Raw genomic sequence first — 17,182 nt, 5'->3', positions numbered from 1 at the left:
CCTAGGGCTTCACCGTGACCTCTGAACTTCAGGCCAGGGGTGAAGGGTCAGGCCCTCCCTGCAGAAGGATCCTCTCGGGGGCTCTTTCCACCGTGAGCAGAAAGTCTGGTCTGCAGCAGGAAGTCTGAGGCCGACGTGCACAGAAAAGCAAGGATAAAGGTGGCGCCTGGCCCAGGTCCTTCTGAAGGCCAGCCCTGACACACTCCGTGTCTCTGACGGCTCACTGCAGACCTGCAGTCGTCACAGCTTCCACCATGACGCGAGGAAAAGAAACGAAGGGAGGAGAGGAGCAGCCGTCCCACTGGTCCCCCACTCGCTACTTGGGGGCCTCGGCGTCCTCGCCCTTGGGTGGGGCTGCCACTGTGGAGGTCGTCTTGAGGCTCCGCTTCCGCTTCTGCACATTCTGCTCCGGGTGGAACAGGATGACGTAGGTTTTGGGTACATAGAGCATGCCCAGGGACACCGATGCACTCAGGCTCAAGGACACAGTCAGTGTGGTGGTTTGGATGTAGATCTGAGCCATGGAGGAAGGGACCAGGTGGGACTCAGGCCTCTTCTCTCCCACCCCCACCCCCATGTCGCCTGGAGGGGAGTCTGTTTCCCCCGGTGAATGGGAGTGAGCACTTAGAAAAGGACAACAGCTTGAGCAAAGGCTCTGAGGCGTGAAGAAGTGGCTCATGAAGGAGTCATGGTGTGGCTCTGGTGTAGGCAGGAGGAGGGTGAGCGACAGGGACTGAGTGGACAAGTGACGGAGGGAAGCAAGGGGATCATTCACAGAGAATGACACCTGGGGAAACCGTCCATGTGCCTGAAAAGGACTGGAGCGTGTCCATGAATGAATGAACGTGGCTTCAACTGTACAAATGAATGAACGGACCGAGGCTGAACAGTGGTGCAGGTGGGCACACACGGAGGACAGGGGTGAGTAACAGATGCTCAGCTGTGCACGTGAACAGACGACGGGCCGACAACCAAGCAGACGAGCTGACAGATCAACAGATCGGCAGACATAAAGCACCTGAGGAAGGCACTGAAGAAAAACAAGCTAGAGGTGTGGATGCCCAAATGAATGAACAAACAAAGGACGAGGGGGAGGCTGAGCGAACAAGCAGAAGGAGATGCAAAGACAAATGAGCGAACAAGTCAGTCCACGAATGAACCACCCCCCAAGCAAGCGTGCAAGGCAGCGGGAGCAACGGAGCCCTCCCGCGGACAGGGACCAGGTTACCTTTTCAGCCGACTGCGCGGTGCCAAAGAAGATAGGCACAAAGGCCAGCCAGACGATGCAGGTAGTGTACATGGTGAAGCCAATGGGCTTGGCCTCATTGAAGGTCTCGGGCACGCCGCGGGCCTTGATGGCATACACCGTGCATGTGACCATGAGCAGGAAGCTGTAGCCCAGGCAGCCGATGAGGGACAGATCCGACATGTCGCACTTGAGCACCCCTCTGGCCTGCTCCGGGTCCACCATGCGCTGCTCTTCATAGTCGATCACGCTGTGTGGGGGCTGGGCCCCCAGCCACGCTATCACTCCCACCACCTGCAGGAGCCAACACCATATCAGAGGCACACCCAGCCTAGCCGCTGACCGAGGTCTCTGGCAGGTGAGGGTCCCCTGAGGCTCCTGGCTTACTGAGTGGGATGCTCAGGCCTGAGAGAGCCACCATGGAGAGGGGAGGGCCGTTCAGGAGGGGACCGCCAGGCAAAGGCTGTGACACGGCCAGGGAAAAGAAGGGGCTGCAGTGCAGGTGTGTGCTGGCACTGTTGGGGCTGGTTGGGTAAGGGGCCCCTGGATGTCCCCGTCCCCTATTCCAGCCATTACCAACTGCAGACTGAGCCCCACAAAGTGCACTGACTGCACGCAGAGGCTCTGCAATCAGGGCCCTAAACCCATCTCTCCCTCTATAGAACGGGAACCTCGTAATCTGTTGTGAGGACACCGTGCCAGCTTTGGGGAGGGCCGGGCGGCAGAGGTGTTCTCTCCTTACAGCCCTCCAGGTGGGCAGTATCATCTCCAGTCTGTACATATAAAAACACTAGCTTGATCCCGTCTAGCAACATGGCAACCCCAGCTCCTGAAAACCCCCGTCCTTCTCCCGGTCCAGAGGACTGCTGAGCGATGGAACAGACCATCCGTGGGTGCACAGTGACGCTCAGAATAAGGAGGCACTTGATGGAGCGCAGTAAGAACGTGAGCTAATGCCAGGCAGCCTGGGAGGTTATCAGAGTCAGACACAAGCCCTAACAGGGAGGAGATGGAGAACCAATCTCCTCACAGTGACAGGAGACATGAGACTTTGAGCCAAGGAAGCTGTTCAGCAGGAAGTAAGAAACCTGCATAAAGGCAGGACCCTGGAAGGGCTGCCCCATATGTTTGTGCAGGTCGTTCATTGCACAAGAGTACCTGACTTGTGGGGTGGGCAGGTGGGCCTGAAATCTAACCAACACTCCAGTACCAGACTGTGCACCTGGAACAGGGCTGTATAATCCTGGAGGAAGAGACGTTTTGAAATAATTTTTACCCCTAGAAGGAGCACCTTTTTGTGATTCTGCCAAAGGCAGCAGCTCTGTGAACAAGGACTATCAAGTAACACCCTGCCCACTGTCCAGGAAGGCAGCCTGGCAGCTCCACTTAGAACGGGCTCTAGACAGGCAAAAACGCTGCCCATGAGAAACCAAAACCCAAGGGCTGTGATACGCAGGACTGCAACCAAAGGTACCCCACCGACTCTGCCACCAAGGTAACGGACAGAGAATTAGCATCCACCACACGCAACCAACTCCTACAAGATACAGGACACGAGCGAAGCTTAGGAACAGGTGCATCACAGGTGACGACAGGGCCAGGACCAGGCCACCGGTCATTCCGCCCAGGCCAAGGAAAGCAACAAGACCCCTTTCCCGTCCATCATGTGGGTCAGGAACCCAGGAGGCTGACCCTCCTGTTCCTGGACAGGAGCGTGGGGGCAGGAGGTCCGTGGGTGTGCTGGGCGGGCAGTGAATGCAGCTAAGCTTCTCCATCGCGGGGGAGGGGCACACGGGGCTTCAGGCGGGGCCGGGGAGTGGCCTTCTCAGCACGTGCGGGCCTGAGCTTCTGGGCCAGAGGGGAGCCCAGGCCCTGCTCTCTGCAGGGAGACGGGCACTTGCAGTCTGCAGAGCTGCAGGGACCGAGGCCCGTGGCCGGGAACGCACGTGGCTTGTGCAGGCTGGGCAGATACCGTCTCGCGTGGAGTAGAAAGCATGTGGTGTTAGATGAGCAGAGCCCGGCCTGGCCCTGAGAACTGGGCTGGCTCTGCAATGTCACACATGCCTCTCTTAGTACCCTTTGCACAGAAAACATCCAGTGCCGTCCAGACCAAAGGAGTCATTTCCGATGCTGCGATGTCACTGTCTTAGAGAAAACCGCAAGGGAAACCTACTTTTGCCGCACATCCATCGTGATACCCTGGCCCTCTGTGGACCTGGATGCCGGCTCCACGGTCACAGCCCAGAGCCCAGGCCTCTCTTCCAGGCCACCCCAGTGACAGGCAGCAGGAACTCCCATGATGGAGACAGACTCTTTGCGTGGGGAAAATTCATCAGAGAGTTCTTTGCCCTATTTTTGTACGGGAGCCAAATTGTGGAAGAGTATGTTCTGTTTATAAACATAATTTCATTGTTTTACAGAAAAATAGCTGGATGCTAGCACTCCCAGCCTTACTACCCATTTTCCTTCAAGGAGGGGGCCGAGGAAAATGGCTGCTCTTAAATGAGTTCTGGTTACAGGAGAACAGGAGGGTCGTATCTCCTGCGGCTTTTTTTTTTTTTCACATGGGAGCCAGAATAGAAAAAAGTGACTCTCTGATTTCTAAAGTGGAAGACAGCATGTCCCCAGCCCCAGGCCCTAACCGCTGGCCCTGTCACCTTGGGAGCCTGAGGACCCACCTGCACAAGGGTGAGGCTGAAGGTGATGACCAGCTGAGAGGTGGGGCTGATGAAGGGCGGGGGCGTGACGGAGCGCTTCCCCTGCTCAAAGATGCGGTAGATGCGGTTGGTCTTGGTGAGCAGGGCAGAGTAGCTGAGGGTGGTGCCCAGGCCCAGGAGGAGTCTCCGGGCCGCGCAGACAGCAGCCCCGGGCTCCGCCACCATGAGGAAGGTGATGGCGTAGATGAGGAAGATGCCGGTGAGGAGCACGTAGCTGAGCTCGCGGCCAGAGGCCCGGACGATGGGCGTGTTGTTGTGCCGCATGAAGGTGGCTACTACCGTGGTGGTGGCCACGATGCCCAGCACAGCCAGGAGGAGGGGCGGGGCCGCCCAGGGGGAGGACCAGGTCAGAGTGACCACGGGCGTGGGGCGGCAGCCCGTGTGGTTGCGTGTGGGCCTCATGTCCCTGGGGCAGGCCTCGCACGTGAACTCGTCCACCTGGAAGCGGTACCCATCACAGGCCTCACAGTGCCAACAGCAGGGCACGCCCTTCACCATCTTTTTCCGTTCTCCCGGCCCACAGGGGAGGCTGCACTGAGACTGGGGCACTTCGTGGGGGTCTCCTGACCACTGTAGGGCTTCCACCTGGGACACAGGAAACACGGACCTGTGACCTCCTCCTCCGCGAACCGTGGGCTGCCCCCCTATCCCGGAGCTCAGCCTGTGCCACTCACGTCCAGCCTGAGGTCCTCTGCCCACTGGCCCACAGTCTGGTAGCCGCCACTGCCCGCACTGCCGTTGGCTGCCTGGTACTGGAAGATGTCGTATCGCCCAGGCGCATCCCCATTCTCGTTGAACATCACAGGGGTCCCCGCACTGCCTGGAGGGAGAGCCTGTCAGCCCCAGCTGGTTTTCCAGCCCATCAGAGCCAGCCTCCCGGAGAGGCCGAGGCCCAGCCAGGACGAAGGAAGAGCTTAGCAAACACACATGCAAAGATGCTCAACATCATCAGGGAGACGCAACTCAGAACCACAGCGAGATGCCCCTTCCCACCGTTAGGACGGCCACTGTCAAACACGGACAAGTAACAAGTGTCAGCGAGGGCGTGGAGAAATGGGAACCCTAGGCTTTGCTGTGGGAATGTAAGATGGTGCATTCACTGTGGAAAACAGTATGGTGGCTCCTCAGAAAACTGAACAGATTACCACCTGACCCAGCAATTCCATTTCTAGGTCTATATTCCAAAAGAGCTGCCAGCAGAGACTCAGAGATATGTGGACACCTACGTTCAGAGCAGCATTCTTCACAATAGCCAAAAGCTGGACACAGCCTAAGTGTTCACTGGGGGTTGAAGGCATAAACAAATGTGGTCCATCAACACAGTGGGGTATTATTCAGGCTTAAAAAGGGAGGAAATTCTGACACACCTACCACACGGAGGAACCTTGAGGATGGTATGTCAAGTGAAACAAGCCAGTCACAGAAGGACAAATACTGTGTGATTCCACTTATATGAGGTCCCTAGAGGAGTCAGCTTCAGAGACAGAAAGGAGAATGGTGGCTGCCAGGGGCTGGGGGGGTGGGCAGTTAGTGTTTAATGAGGACAGGGTTTCAGTTGTGCAAGACGGAAAGAGTTCTTGAAATTGGTTGCACAGCAATGTACACCACTCAACTGTACACTTAAAAATGGGTCAGATGGTCAGTATTATGCTCTGTGTGTGTTACCACAATGAAGCAAGAAAGAGGAGCTGAACTGTCCAGGCGAGGGGATGAGGTTAGACTTGGACAAAGGTCTGAGTGTTGGCGCTGATTGATCAGTTGAACGATCGGCTTTCTTTGTTTTAGAAGCTTGTTCCCCCCCCCATAGAGCTGGTCTGCCGTGACGTGGAGCCGCACTTCAGCAGAGAGAAGCTGCTCAACAGAGGGCAGAAGAACAGAGTTCTTACTGTCATAAAGGACAGGAATCGAACAAGAAGCATCTCTCTCCCCACAAACCAGGAGCACGGCCGAGTCCGTGTGGGCCTTTTCAGCAGCCCTTATTGGCGCCCTGACCATGTGCCAGGCCCTCTCCTGGCAGCAGGGGGACACATCCCACTCGCACCTTGTGCTCCAGCTTGCAGGGCCTAGCTGGGGCGACGTGTGGGAGCCCGACACTCAGAGTGGGCAGCATATGCCCCCTGCGCACAGCCCGCGCTGGGCCCACACGCGCCCCGAGTCCAGAGGCCTCCAAGCTTGTGCCATGGAGGAGAGAGTTGTGTGTGACCCTTTGAGGCTCCAGACAGAAGAGGCCACAGAGAAGCTCCCCGACACCTCAAGTTTGCAAGTTGGGGCAGGGGTGCTGCAGCCCGGGAAGCAGGAGAGTTAAAACTGGTCCCCAGAACTTGGCTCAAGCCTCAAGCTCTCAGGCCCAGGGGCCCCACTGGACACCCTGCCTCTCCGTCCCTTTGGTCCCGCATCGTCCCACTCCCGCAGAGAACTCCGTCCCAGCAGGCTGCCCTCACTCACACAGAGGCTCTGGCGCCCACTCACCATTGAAGCGGACCGCTCGAATATACTGCAGCAGCGTCCGCCCGTCGGTGGGCTCCATGGCCGGGCACAGGCCCGTGTGCCCGGGACAGAGATCCTGCTGCATGCTGTGGAGGGCGTGGGCAATGGCGTACACAGCATCGATCACAAACTGCACCTTCCCCTCCTGCTCGTAGGTCGAGTCCCGGCCGATGCGTTCCTCGCCTGTCCTAGGGACACCCAGAGGAAGTGTGCCTGGCCCCAGGGCCCAGCCTGGCCTCCCACCCCCTCCCTCACCACCCTCACCGCCCGGGGCAGCTCTCACCTGTGCATTTGCGGGTGGAATCATCTGACGGGGTACCTGAGCCGGTCAGTTTGCAGTTAAAATTCTCTTCCCAGAACTCGGCAAACCAGATGTTCCGGCGGTTGTTCTCCAGGGAGCGGCTCATGAAGTACTGGTCAAATCCTGAGAGGGAAGGAAGGAGGGAGGACGGTGGCAAGTATCTGAGCCAGCCGTGGTTCTCCTGTGTCTCTTCACCACTTGCTCCCCTTGCAGCTAGGAGTGCCCATGTGACCAAGTTCTGGCTGGTGAGTTCAAAGCCATCTGGGGGCTCCAGGATAGAATTTGCATCCTGATGAAAACTCAAAGCCTGACCACGTGAACGACCTTTAAGCTGCCCCTTCTTTCCTGGTTAGGATGATGCTGTGAAGATGTAATGGGTGGAGCTTCAGCAGCCACTTTGTGAATAAGATGCCACAATCATGAAGATACATAGCAACCACAGACGATGGTAGAACAGAAGTGGGGAGAGAGCTCAGGGTTTTGAAACATCATTGAAACATCGCCGAACCTGAAGTCGCCTACTTTCAGACCTCTTGTCTTGTGACAAAATTGACTTTATTGCTAAAACCACTCTCAATCTAGACTGTCACTTGTAACTAAATGCATTCTAAGGGAAAGAAAGAGTGAGAGGATGTACACCCCCAAAAGGCTGGGAGCCCCTGGATTCAGGGCTCAGCCTTTCCAAGGGTCTGTGCTTCATAAAATAGCCCTGAAGCAACTCCTCAAGGTGTCTGCAGTTCAGTCTTTGGGAAAATGCACAATCCTGTTGTAAAGTGGACATCTCCGCTGAATTCTTCCAGGTATTCACAGACGGGATGGTGGGGGGCTCACCATCTGGTTAACAGGACGGTGTGTCCCACACCCTTGTTTCTCTCCCTCCCACCCCACCCTCAAATTAGAGTGCCTTCAGCACAACCAGAAGACAGGCGTCAAATTAAAACAAAACAAAGACGGAAACGGACAGTTCTTCCCCCTGTGCAGGGGTGCTCTTCCTCATTTGCCAGCTCCTCCACACGCTGCCTGGAGGATAGTCAGAGTCTCAAAATCCTAGAATCTGGGGGCCCTAGAAGGGACCTGGATTTTGCACACTCTTCCAGGTGGGGACAATGAGCACCCCCGGGGGGTGGGGCTGCGGAGGGAGGGCACCCTGCACTCACCATCAATGGAGGCCCTTTTGGGCAGGATGGTGATGGCTCCCACGGCCACGTCCTCCAGGTTCAGGACAGGTGAGACCTTGGCTCCCCAGCTGTCTGAGCCGACCCACAGGAAGTGGCCAGTCAGGTTGGCCTGGCGTGCAGCCTCCAGGACCCTCCTGGCAGGAACAGGGCAGTGGGTGAGTGAGGGCCTGAGACCCTCCTCCAGCTCTTTTCCCTCCACCTGTCGCACTGCACCTCAGCAGACCCTCATTCCTCAGGACAAATGGGCTGCAGCGTGTTTAGGACACTGGCCTGGGCTCCTCGGGCAGTAGAGGGTCCGGCTAGGCTCTGACCCAGGCCTGCCTCCCGCGTCTGCACTGTAGCCCACGTCACGCTGCCTGGAAGAAGGGTCTCCCTTTCTGTCGCAGCGCCTCCTACTGGGCTCAGGCCCGGCCGTGGCCGTGGCCTCCTGCTGACCCCCTCTCCTGGCCCTGGGCTCCTTCCCTCACAGCTCATTTTCTGCACCAGGTCTGCCCACGGGTCTTTCTCGCACTGTGAATTATAAAAACAGACACGCTTTCTTGTGTTTCCCTAGGCTAGGCTCGGAGCATCTCCACCCAGACCAGGACTGGCTCATTTCTGAGGGCACCAGGCAGAGATGGCAGCAGGAAAAGTGCATGGGGGCAGGGCAATGAGGGGGGCTGAGAAGGAGGGAAAGGGAGGACGGGAGGATGCGCATGGCTGGGGGATGTGTGAGAAGAGGCGGCAGGGGCTTCGAGGAGAGCCCCTGCAGAACACCGGGACTGAGCTCGCCATCCATCCCACCTGATGTCATCCTCGTTGGCAAAGATGATGATGCCCCGGGCATTGGGTGTCTCCATGAGTCTCCTGATCACCTTGCTGAACTCTCCTGGCTTTGGTTCCCTGGGAATCTTGATGGACTGGGCAATACAGACGCCCCCTGGGTGTTGGGGATGCTGAAGTCAGCTCTCATCCCATCTACCCGCCCACCCACCGGGTCTGCCATCACCCATGACTATTGCAGGGGCTGAGTCCTCCAAAGGAACGGGGCACCTGCCCACAGGGGGCACCATCCAGGCTCCCCGCCATGGACCCAGTGCCCCATCTCATGGCTTCTGCCCTGTCCAACAGCCCCTGGCTCACCCCTCTGTGGTGAGCCCCTCCCCCCAGCTCACCAGCCTCACGGGAGATCTGCACAAAGGCCTCAACCCCGCTCTCGCCATAGTTGCCCTCAGAGGCCAGTGTGGACACGTAGTTCCATCCCAACGCCCTTACGATGTCCACCATGGCCTGGGCCTGGTAGGAGTCAGGCGGCACCACGCGGGAGAAGAAGTCGTAGCGTGTGGAGTCGCTGAGCTCAGGGGCCGTGGACGCATAGCTGATCTGGGGTATCTGGAGGGCAAAGGACACCTGAGCTGTAGATGGAGGGTCAGCCCTAGGGAGGGAAGGCAGTGGGGTCCCGCACACGGGTGGGGACACGGAAGTTTGGGGTTAGGGTGCTGAGGGCCAGCTGGAACTGCCACATGGAGAAGCCAGAAGGTGTGGGGGGAGATCTGCACTTTCTGAATGGGTCTGATGGAACATGGGAGGTCCGAGGGTCCACGGCAGAGGGCAGGGCCACTGTACACAGTTGTGCAGGTGTGTCCCCAGCAAAGGGGAAGTGAGGCTCAAGTCCGGTCCTCAGCACAGGCTGCATCTGCCCAGGGAAAAGGGACATCCTTGTTGCCCCCAAGGACATGATTTCCTAATTCACACAAAGGGGTGCTCTGTGTGGGTGGGCAGCAGCCCCTGGAGAGTAGCTGGGCAGGGGCATTTGATTCCAGGCTGTGTCTGGCCTGGCGAAGGGGTCTGTTTGGAGCTGGGCTTATGTGTGTGCGTTAGAGTGACTGACAGCGGATTATGGCTGAGCTGATCCAGGAGAAGCGGGACAGTGCGAAAGGGGAGAGGAATGGGAGCAGAAGGCGAGGAAGCAGCAGGCGGGGTGGCAGAGCGGGTGAATCAGAACCACGTTAAAGAGGGGCACACCCACAAGCCAAAGAGCAAACGGGAGAGAGCAGGAGGGGGTGTGAAGGTCAGAGAGGGGGAGGTTCTGGAAGGAATGGACTGAGGCTCGTCTAGGGGAGAGGATTGTTGAAGCAGGACAGAAAGAAAGTGTGGAGAGAGTATGGAAAGGGGAGGGGACGAGCAAGAGGGAGAGAGAGGAAGGCGGGAAAGAGGAAGGGAAAGAGAGACCAGGAGACTGAAAGAGAAAAACAAGAAGAAAGACGAAAAGGGAAAATCAGAGGAAAGGAGGCAGAAAGAGGCTGTCGGGCCACAGCGCCCTTCGCAGCCAGCTGCTCCGGCGCCCCGGACACCGCAGCTAATGTGTAGAGGGACCTGCCCGCACAGGCGGAGCCTCCTGGGGAAACTCGTTTTAAAGCCGGCGCCCGCAGCACTGCAGCCGGGAGATGGCCTCGGAAAGCCTCATCTTTGCTTCTGGACCAGGGGTTGCAAAACGGCCCCCAAGGAGCCATATCCGGCCCAGGGTTGTATTCTGTGCACTGTCTTTATTTAATCTTTGAATTAGCGGCCAGTGTCTAAAATCTGGGGGTGCAGCACCACCTCAGTCTTGGGCCAGCAGGCGGCAGTGGGCCCGGGGCTCACTCCGTCCTGCTTCCTCCGCTATGGTCCTCAGCTGGCCCTTGACTTTGAGGTCTCTGCACTCAACCTGCAGGGGGCAGACACAGCAAACGGGGGACAGAAACCAGAGTTCCAGGCAGGGCAGGGGACAGAGACCCCAACACACACACACTGGGAGGCCACACACTTCTCTCAGCGCCAACTAGAAGGTGGGTCTGTGTGCTCCACACCAACACTATTGTCCAGGAGGACCTGGGGTGGGGGGAATTAAATTGATGCAGACGATGGAGGGGGGGCCCAGATAAAACCTCTACCCAGCCACTGTACACAGTTGTGCAGGTGTGTCCCAAGCAAAGTGGAAGTGAGGCATGCACAGGGTAGAAACCGAGGCCATTCCTGGGAGAATCAGAAAAACCCTCCAGAAACAGAAGTCCCTGCCCCGAGCCAGATGGACGCAAAACCTTCCTCTGTTCACAGAAAGATGGGAGGACAGAGACCCCTCCCGGTCATGGAACCCCAGCAAAACTGTCCCAGGGAATGGCAGGAAACCCCCAGACACCTACGCCAAAGGCCCTAATCCCTGATTCCCATGCCCCCCCAGTCACTGTTCCCCAGACTGTAAGGAAGGTACTGCCCCCCACAGAAAACAGTTCCCTGAAGCTGAGGGTACCGCAGGCCCCCCAGGCAGCGCCCACAGGGCGGGGCGCTGGAGACGTGCACTGCGGATAGAGGCTCCTGGAGAGACCACTGAGGGCAGAAAGTTTGGAACTGAATTTAAATGATGATCAAAAAAGAGCAGAGCGGTACAAGGCATGGGGGGTCCGCTGCCCCTGCCCCCGTCGCAGCCAGGGGAGTGTCCAATTGCCCCAGCGGACAGAGGGCCCTGGTTTCCGGGAAAGCCTGCGCCTCGTCACCCAGAGCTCTCCACAGGGCCCGGGGGCAGGACCACCACGCATGGTTATGCGGGGCATGCCCAAAGCAAGGGCGCTCGAGCAAGGCGCCAAGTGGGGGTTAAAGGCCCAGCCGCTCCAGCCAATCGGCCCCGGCATCAGCCGCATCCACCTCCGGTGGGGGTGCAGGGGTCCCCTTGTCAGCCCAGGAGGTTCCTGTGATTCATACAGAGGGCTCGTCTTGTGCAGACGAGGGAGGCCGGCGTGGCGTGGTGGGGTGAGCCTCAGGCTTGCGTCAGGCCCAGCGGACAGGGTTCCTCCGAAGCAGCTGTTGATCTTTGTGAACTAGAGTGATTTCTGCAAGAAGACTGGACCTCACCCAGCCCGAGGGCGACAACGAGCGCGAGACGCCGGACCCCGAACACCGCCCCGCGGCCCTCACCGCAAACAGGCGCAGCACGTTGGCGACCATGATGGAGACGGAGCTGGCCGAGGCGCCCACCACGGCCACCACGCGCTCGGGGGGCGCGGCGAGCAGCGGGGGGCCGCCCCCCGGACAGCGCGCGGCAGCCTCGTCGCCGTCGCCGCGGCCGCGGATCAGCGCCTGCACGAAGCTCAGGGCCTGCTCCAGCGCGTACGTGTCCCGCGAGCAGGTGTCGAGCAGCCGCGCGCCCAGGCGCACGCCGGGCAGCAGCTCCGGGTCGGCGTTCACGCGGTCCAGAGCGTACAGCATGGCCTCCAGTCGGTGCACGCCCTGCTCCTTCTTGAGCGGCCCGCACGCCCTGCCCGCCGCGCCGCGCGCGTGCACCGGGAACAGGCCGCCCAGCGTGAGGCCGCCCGCCAGGCGCACCGAGCCCGCGGCGCCCGCCACGCCCGCCTGCGCCAGCGCCACGAGCGGCGGCAGCAGCGCCACGAGCGGCGGCGCGCGGGCGCTCCGGGGCCGGGCCATCGGCTCGCCAGCTGCGGAGGGAAGACAGGGCGGGGAGGGGAAGAGACAGGGCTCTTAGCGCCCGGCAGAGGGAGAGCCCTGGGTCCTGGGAGAGGGAAGCGCGCAATAAATGTCGGCTGAGCCAGTTGGAGAATAGATGGGACAGGACTCGGCCAGCCTTCCCAGGCCTCCACCTCGTTCTCACAGCCTCTGAACCTTATCACACGGGTCCCCTCGCCCGACCGCTGTCTCCACCGCTCCAGTCCTCCCCGACAGCCCTGGGCCGCCCGCCCTCCGGGCCCATCCCCAGCGCACAGCCAGGCACCCTCCGTAGCCACACTCACCTGCACCAGCAGCCCTCGTTCAGGACGCGGCTGTAACAGATGCGGAGGGCCCCGAGCGAGACAGGATTTAAGGATTCTGGGGGGAGGGATGAGACGCAGTCCTGAGGGCGGAGACCCCTCCTAAGCGTTGGGTGTGCGCAGTACTGGCCCTCTCCACGTCTCCTTTCCCTCCCTCTCGTGCTCCCTGAGTCTGTTTCTTTCCTCTTTGGATGTGTGTCTGACCCCGACCGTCTCTGGCACACTCTCTGTCCTTCTCTCTTAGTCTCTTTGTTTCTGTGTGTCTGTCTCTGGCTTTGCCCCTACCCCTCCCTTCTCTGTCTCTCTTCTCTTTCTGTCTTAGTCTTTCTGTCAATTGTTCTTTCTCTCTCTCTGTCTCTTACCCTATTTCTCTCTCTCTACCTCTCTTTCCCGGCCACCAGTCTCTCGGCTCCAGTTGCCTAAGGGACTCCTCAGCTTTCTCCTTGCAAAACCCAAAAACTGGGCAGTAAACCGGCGAGTGGAGGGAGAAATGAGCACAGGCTGAGACAGCTGAGTGCAGCTCAACAGGAGGAGGAACAGCCTGGGCAGGAAGGAGCCTGGGGACGTGGACCTTTAACATTAGCGGGGACTCTGCTTAACATACTCACAACAACTCTGCACAGAAGAGGCTTTTGCCATCAGCCTCATTTTGTAAATGGGGAAATGGCGAGCTCGAGGAGTTAAGTGGCTTGCCAAGGTCACACACTTGGCATGTGTCGGCGTCAGGATGTGCCCCCAGGTTGGTGTGAAACCACCAGCCCACACTGCCTCTGATGGAGCGGGCACAGGGCCAGCTCACCTTCAGCTCCCACTCCTACCTCTTGCATCTGGTGATGAAACCCTAAGGAGTTGCTCTTCTGGTCATTTCTAAAGCCTGCCTAGGCCCCGGGGTCTGAAGCTGTGACTGCCACCATGTGAGGCTCTCTGCACCCGAGTTTCCCCGTTTCACGTTGGGGGCCAAGCTGAGGGGGCTTGGCTGAAAGATGCTTTTACTGTCATCATTGTACTGAGGCCCCAGATTTGGCTCTGATGGCAAAAGAGCATCGGACATCCTGGAGCCAGGTGGTGAGCTCCCAGCCCCAGGGATTAGCAGGCTTGTCCCCGGGGCCTGAGCGGCTTGGGCTCCATTAGAGAGGGCGGATTAGGGCGGCCGCAGGGATTTGGGCAAAGCTGGCAGAGGAGCAAGCAAAAGCCGTGTCACCCTCCCCTCGAGCCCCACCACATCAAGGGCCCTGACAGTCTCTGTGTCCAGAGCTATTCAGGCACCTCTCCCTGGCAGAAGCTGGGAGGCCTGGGTCCAGCATGACCTCTACCCGTTTTACAAGTTGGGAAGCGTGGCGCTAGGCCCCAAACTTGACATTGCAAAGGTCTGCACACACTGGGCGTTTGAGGTGGATGAGCCCTGCAGCTGGGCTCCCAGCCCCTCACAGCCTTCCCTGTTCAGGACAGGTCAGACAGAGCCTCAGCCGACATCACAGAGCAGGGGCCCGACTCACAGGATCAGAGCGCCCCACTGGTCTGAGTGGCGGTCGGAGCACCAGCGAGCTGGGGCAGAAGCCCTCACAGTGGTGCAGGGAGGGGGCGAGAACGTCTGACCCAGCTGCTGGAGGTAGAAGGGGATAGAAGTGGGTGGGCTCCTGGCCTGGGGAGAACTGGCTGTGAGGGTGGGGGAGAGGGTGCTTCATGGCCGCGGCCCTGGGAGGAGTGGGTGGCGTTCCCGGAGAATGCGGGGACGGGGACCAGGGCAGAGCAGGTCCATGGAGAGCAGAAACCAAGAGTTAGGCTTCGGACACAGGGAAACCAAGAATCTCATTCAAGATCTGAGAGGACAGGTCAAGCCCCAGGTCTGGCCCTGAGGGAAGAGGCCAGGGCGGAGACCAAGCTGAGGCGGCTCCGCCTGTGTGTGGTGTTTAAAGCCGTGGGGCGGATGAGCTCGCCTGGGTGAGCCAACATTCAGAAGTGGAGCAGAAGAGAGGAGGCTGGGATGGCGCAGCCAAGGCAGGGGAGCACGGGGGCGGGGCTGCAGGACTGAGGAAGGAAGGAGAATTCGGCACCATCAGTTCTGCCCCACGCAGCGGCCCAGGGTCATCGTTCGCCTCCCACAGACGACACAAGTGAGCAGAGAGGTATGGTGACTGCCCCAAGGCCACACAGTGTAGGAGACATGGGGCTGCTCAGACGACCTGCGTGAAAAACTGAACCACCTTCACCTCTGGGTCCATGAGTTCAGCTCCAGCTACTTCAGTGAACAAGATTAAATGAAATTAAAAGCCCAAAGCTGCTGCCTTCAGTATCTTTTCCACATTTCTAATCCCAGAGCTGGATGTTAAATATGTTTGTTTAGCCCCTAATTTAACAACCAGACGATTTTTATTACAAAATTCATTTAAAACTCTATGTTCTCAGTTTCTTCTAATGGTTAGTTTCGAGACCCCTGATCGCTGGGTGGGGTTGTTACACGTATTCCACCTTCTCTTTGTTTCAGGAAAGAGCCGGAGACACGTTTTGTGAGGGCTCTGGTGCACCTGGCATGGTCTCTGGCACAGAGATGTTCAAAAGCATGGTGTCTGGACCATGGACGTCCCCGACCCGTCCCCGAGGGCCCTGTGTAGACCCACACGAGGTGCGCGCCCTAAGAAGCCTCCCACCCCACCGCCGCCCTGCCCCGCTGGCCCCTCCCCAGCACCTCCACCCCTCCACACACACACCCTGGGACAGGAGCCTCCTCTGGTCCCAGGGTGACCACGTGCCCCTCGATGGCAGCAGGCTGTGCCATTGGGACCAGCTGTCTTCAAGCCCTAGCATCACTTCCCTCCAGGCTTCCTGTTGGCCCCTGGACCCCGGAGGCCAGCTTCTTGCCCCACCCACCAGTCTCTGGAAGCCTGAGGTCCCCACGCACTGTGCTCTCCCCAGCTCAAAAGCCACCACCTCGGGGCTGGACTGTGCAAAGACTGGCGTTTTCAGCCACCACCACTAGGGAGGCACTGCCACCCCCAGATAGCTGGGGGACAGCTCAGCCAAGGATGAAGCAGCCTCAGGCTGGAACTGCGAGGATGAAGCTCAGTCTGGAAGGCAAGATGCTGCCAGACTCCAGTCCTCACGTCCTCAGAACTGTACGCCGAGAACAGCGACCTCTCCAGGCTGTCCTCAGTGGGGGAGCGGGACACCCAGCAGGGCGCACATGCTCCCTTAGAGCTGCTTGGGCTCAATGAAGTAGCATAGAAGTTTTCAAAACGCTCAGGCTGAAATGTGAAAGGTCTCCCCAGAGAAATCCTGATTACTCCCTGACCCAGTGACCCAGGGGCGTTCCAAAAGCCACCCATTAACATAGCAAATGACACTCTTACTGCTCTCATTCACTTAGGAAATGCCAGGGGTTTTAGGAGCTTCGTGCCTGAAATGGGGACAAAGGCCAAATATGTATTTCTTATTATAAATCGCAATATCACAGGCTTCCGCATATGAATCTGGGGAAACACCGTTCAGTCCCCAGCACTCAGACTGGGCCTGAGGCATCAGGGGTAAAGTGAGGGACATTCAGCTGCTCTCGAGTGTGGTGGCTCAGAGCAGACTCCAGGGCAGGGAGCCGGGGCCGAACCCTGACTTTGGGGTCCAGATCCGTAAAGTGGGAAATGTAACAGTGCAAATTCTGTTTTAAAATTTCAACTCAATGTTTCTAATCCCAGTGTCTAGACTTCTGTGTATGTCTCTTCTGGGGCTTGTAGGAATTGTCCAGAGTGGTAATCAAGTTCATATGAGAGCTCGTACTTACTGTGTGACATCTACCTCCTTCATTCTTTTGACACACCCTGTGAAGTAAATGTCATCATCCCTGTATTACAGATGAAAGAACTGAGGAGAGAGGAGCAGGAGAGGTGAGGAACCACCCTGCCCAGGGTTACACAACAGTAAGTGGCAGCTGGGATGGGGCAGCCATGCCAGGCTGACTCTGCCGCTGAGCCATCACTCACTGAGCTATACATGACACCAGTGGCTGTTTCAGCCGGTGTGGTGGGTACACACTTCCTAAATCATTTTTCAAGGCTAATGCTTTGTTTTTAAGTTGTGCTTGTGTAGGGGAGGAAGAAAATTCCTCTACTCACTCTAGGTACTTCTAGCTGGGCTATGAATTAAATTCACATGAGACAGAATAACAGGAGAAAATCAAACAAAGCTTTATAACATGTACACATGGGAGACACTCAGGAAAACCAAGCAACTCGCCAAAATGGCGGAGGCTGTTACCTTAAATATTATCTTCAGCTAAAGACGAAAGAGGATGTTGGGGTGGGGGAGTGCGTAGGTTATGGGAGATCATGAGAAAAGCACAGTAAACAAGAGTAAGGCTATTATGCAGATTTAAGTACTTGCCTTCTGCATTGAAAAGAGTTTCTAGAAATAAGGTCATCCTCCCTTCTTCCTGGTAGAGAGACGGAGACACCTTTACAGATGGAGATTTCCTTTACAAACGTAAA

At 58.1% G+C, this 17,182-nt stretch overlaps 1 protein-coding gene across 1 annotated transcript; it reads right to left on the bottom strand.

The window, feature by feature from the left end:
- Positions 1 to 316: 316 nt before the first annotated feature.
- Positions 317 to 12,366, bottom strand: GRM6 (glutamate metabotropic receptor 6). Its single transcript, XM_046665747.1, has 10 exons — positions 11,860 to 12,366; positions 9,084 to 9,300; positions 8,713 to 8,848; positions 7,909 to 8,063; positions 6,734 to 6,874; positions 6,433 to 6,633; positions 4,638 to 4,783; positions 3,925 to 4,548; positions 1,229 to 1,540; positions 317 to 514 (listed from the first exon to the last, which is right to left on the bottom strand). Exons 1-10 carry the CDS (start codon positions 12,364 to 12,366, stop codon positions 317 to 319), a joined length of 2,637 nt encoding a protein of 878 aa, XP_046521703.1.
- Positions 12,367 to 17,182: the final 4,816 nt, after the last annotated feature.

This window comes from Equus quagga, chromosome 7 (assembly GCF_021613505.1).
Source record: "Equus quagga isolate Etosha38 chromosome 7, UCLA_HA_Equagga_1.0, whole genome shotgun sequence".
NCBI classification, from domain to species: Eukaryota; Metazoa; Chordata; class Mammalia; order Perissodactyla; family Equidae; genus Equus; species Equus quagga.
Note: the sequence above shows the minus strand (reverse complement) of the source record. Positions and strands in the feature narration are given on the sequence as shown.

What these genes read in the sequence shown, in the direction of transcription:
- GRM6 (XM_046665747.1), bottom strand. Translation starts at nt 12,366, where the DNA reads ATGGCCCGGCCCCGGAGCGCCCGCGCGCCGCCGCTCGTGGCGCTGCTG. An exon ending in CAAAAGGGCCTCCATTGATG is followed by an intron (nt 6,875 to 7,908) that starts GTGAGTGCAGGG and finishes CTTCCCTCTCAG; the next exon opens with GATTTGACCAGTACTTCATG. An exon ending in CAGAGGACCTCAGGCTGGAC is followed by an intron (nt 4,549 to 4,637) that starts GTGAGTGGCACA and finishes CCTGTGTCCCAG; the next exon opens with GTGGAAGCCCTACAGTGGTC.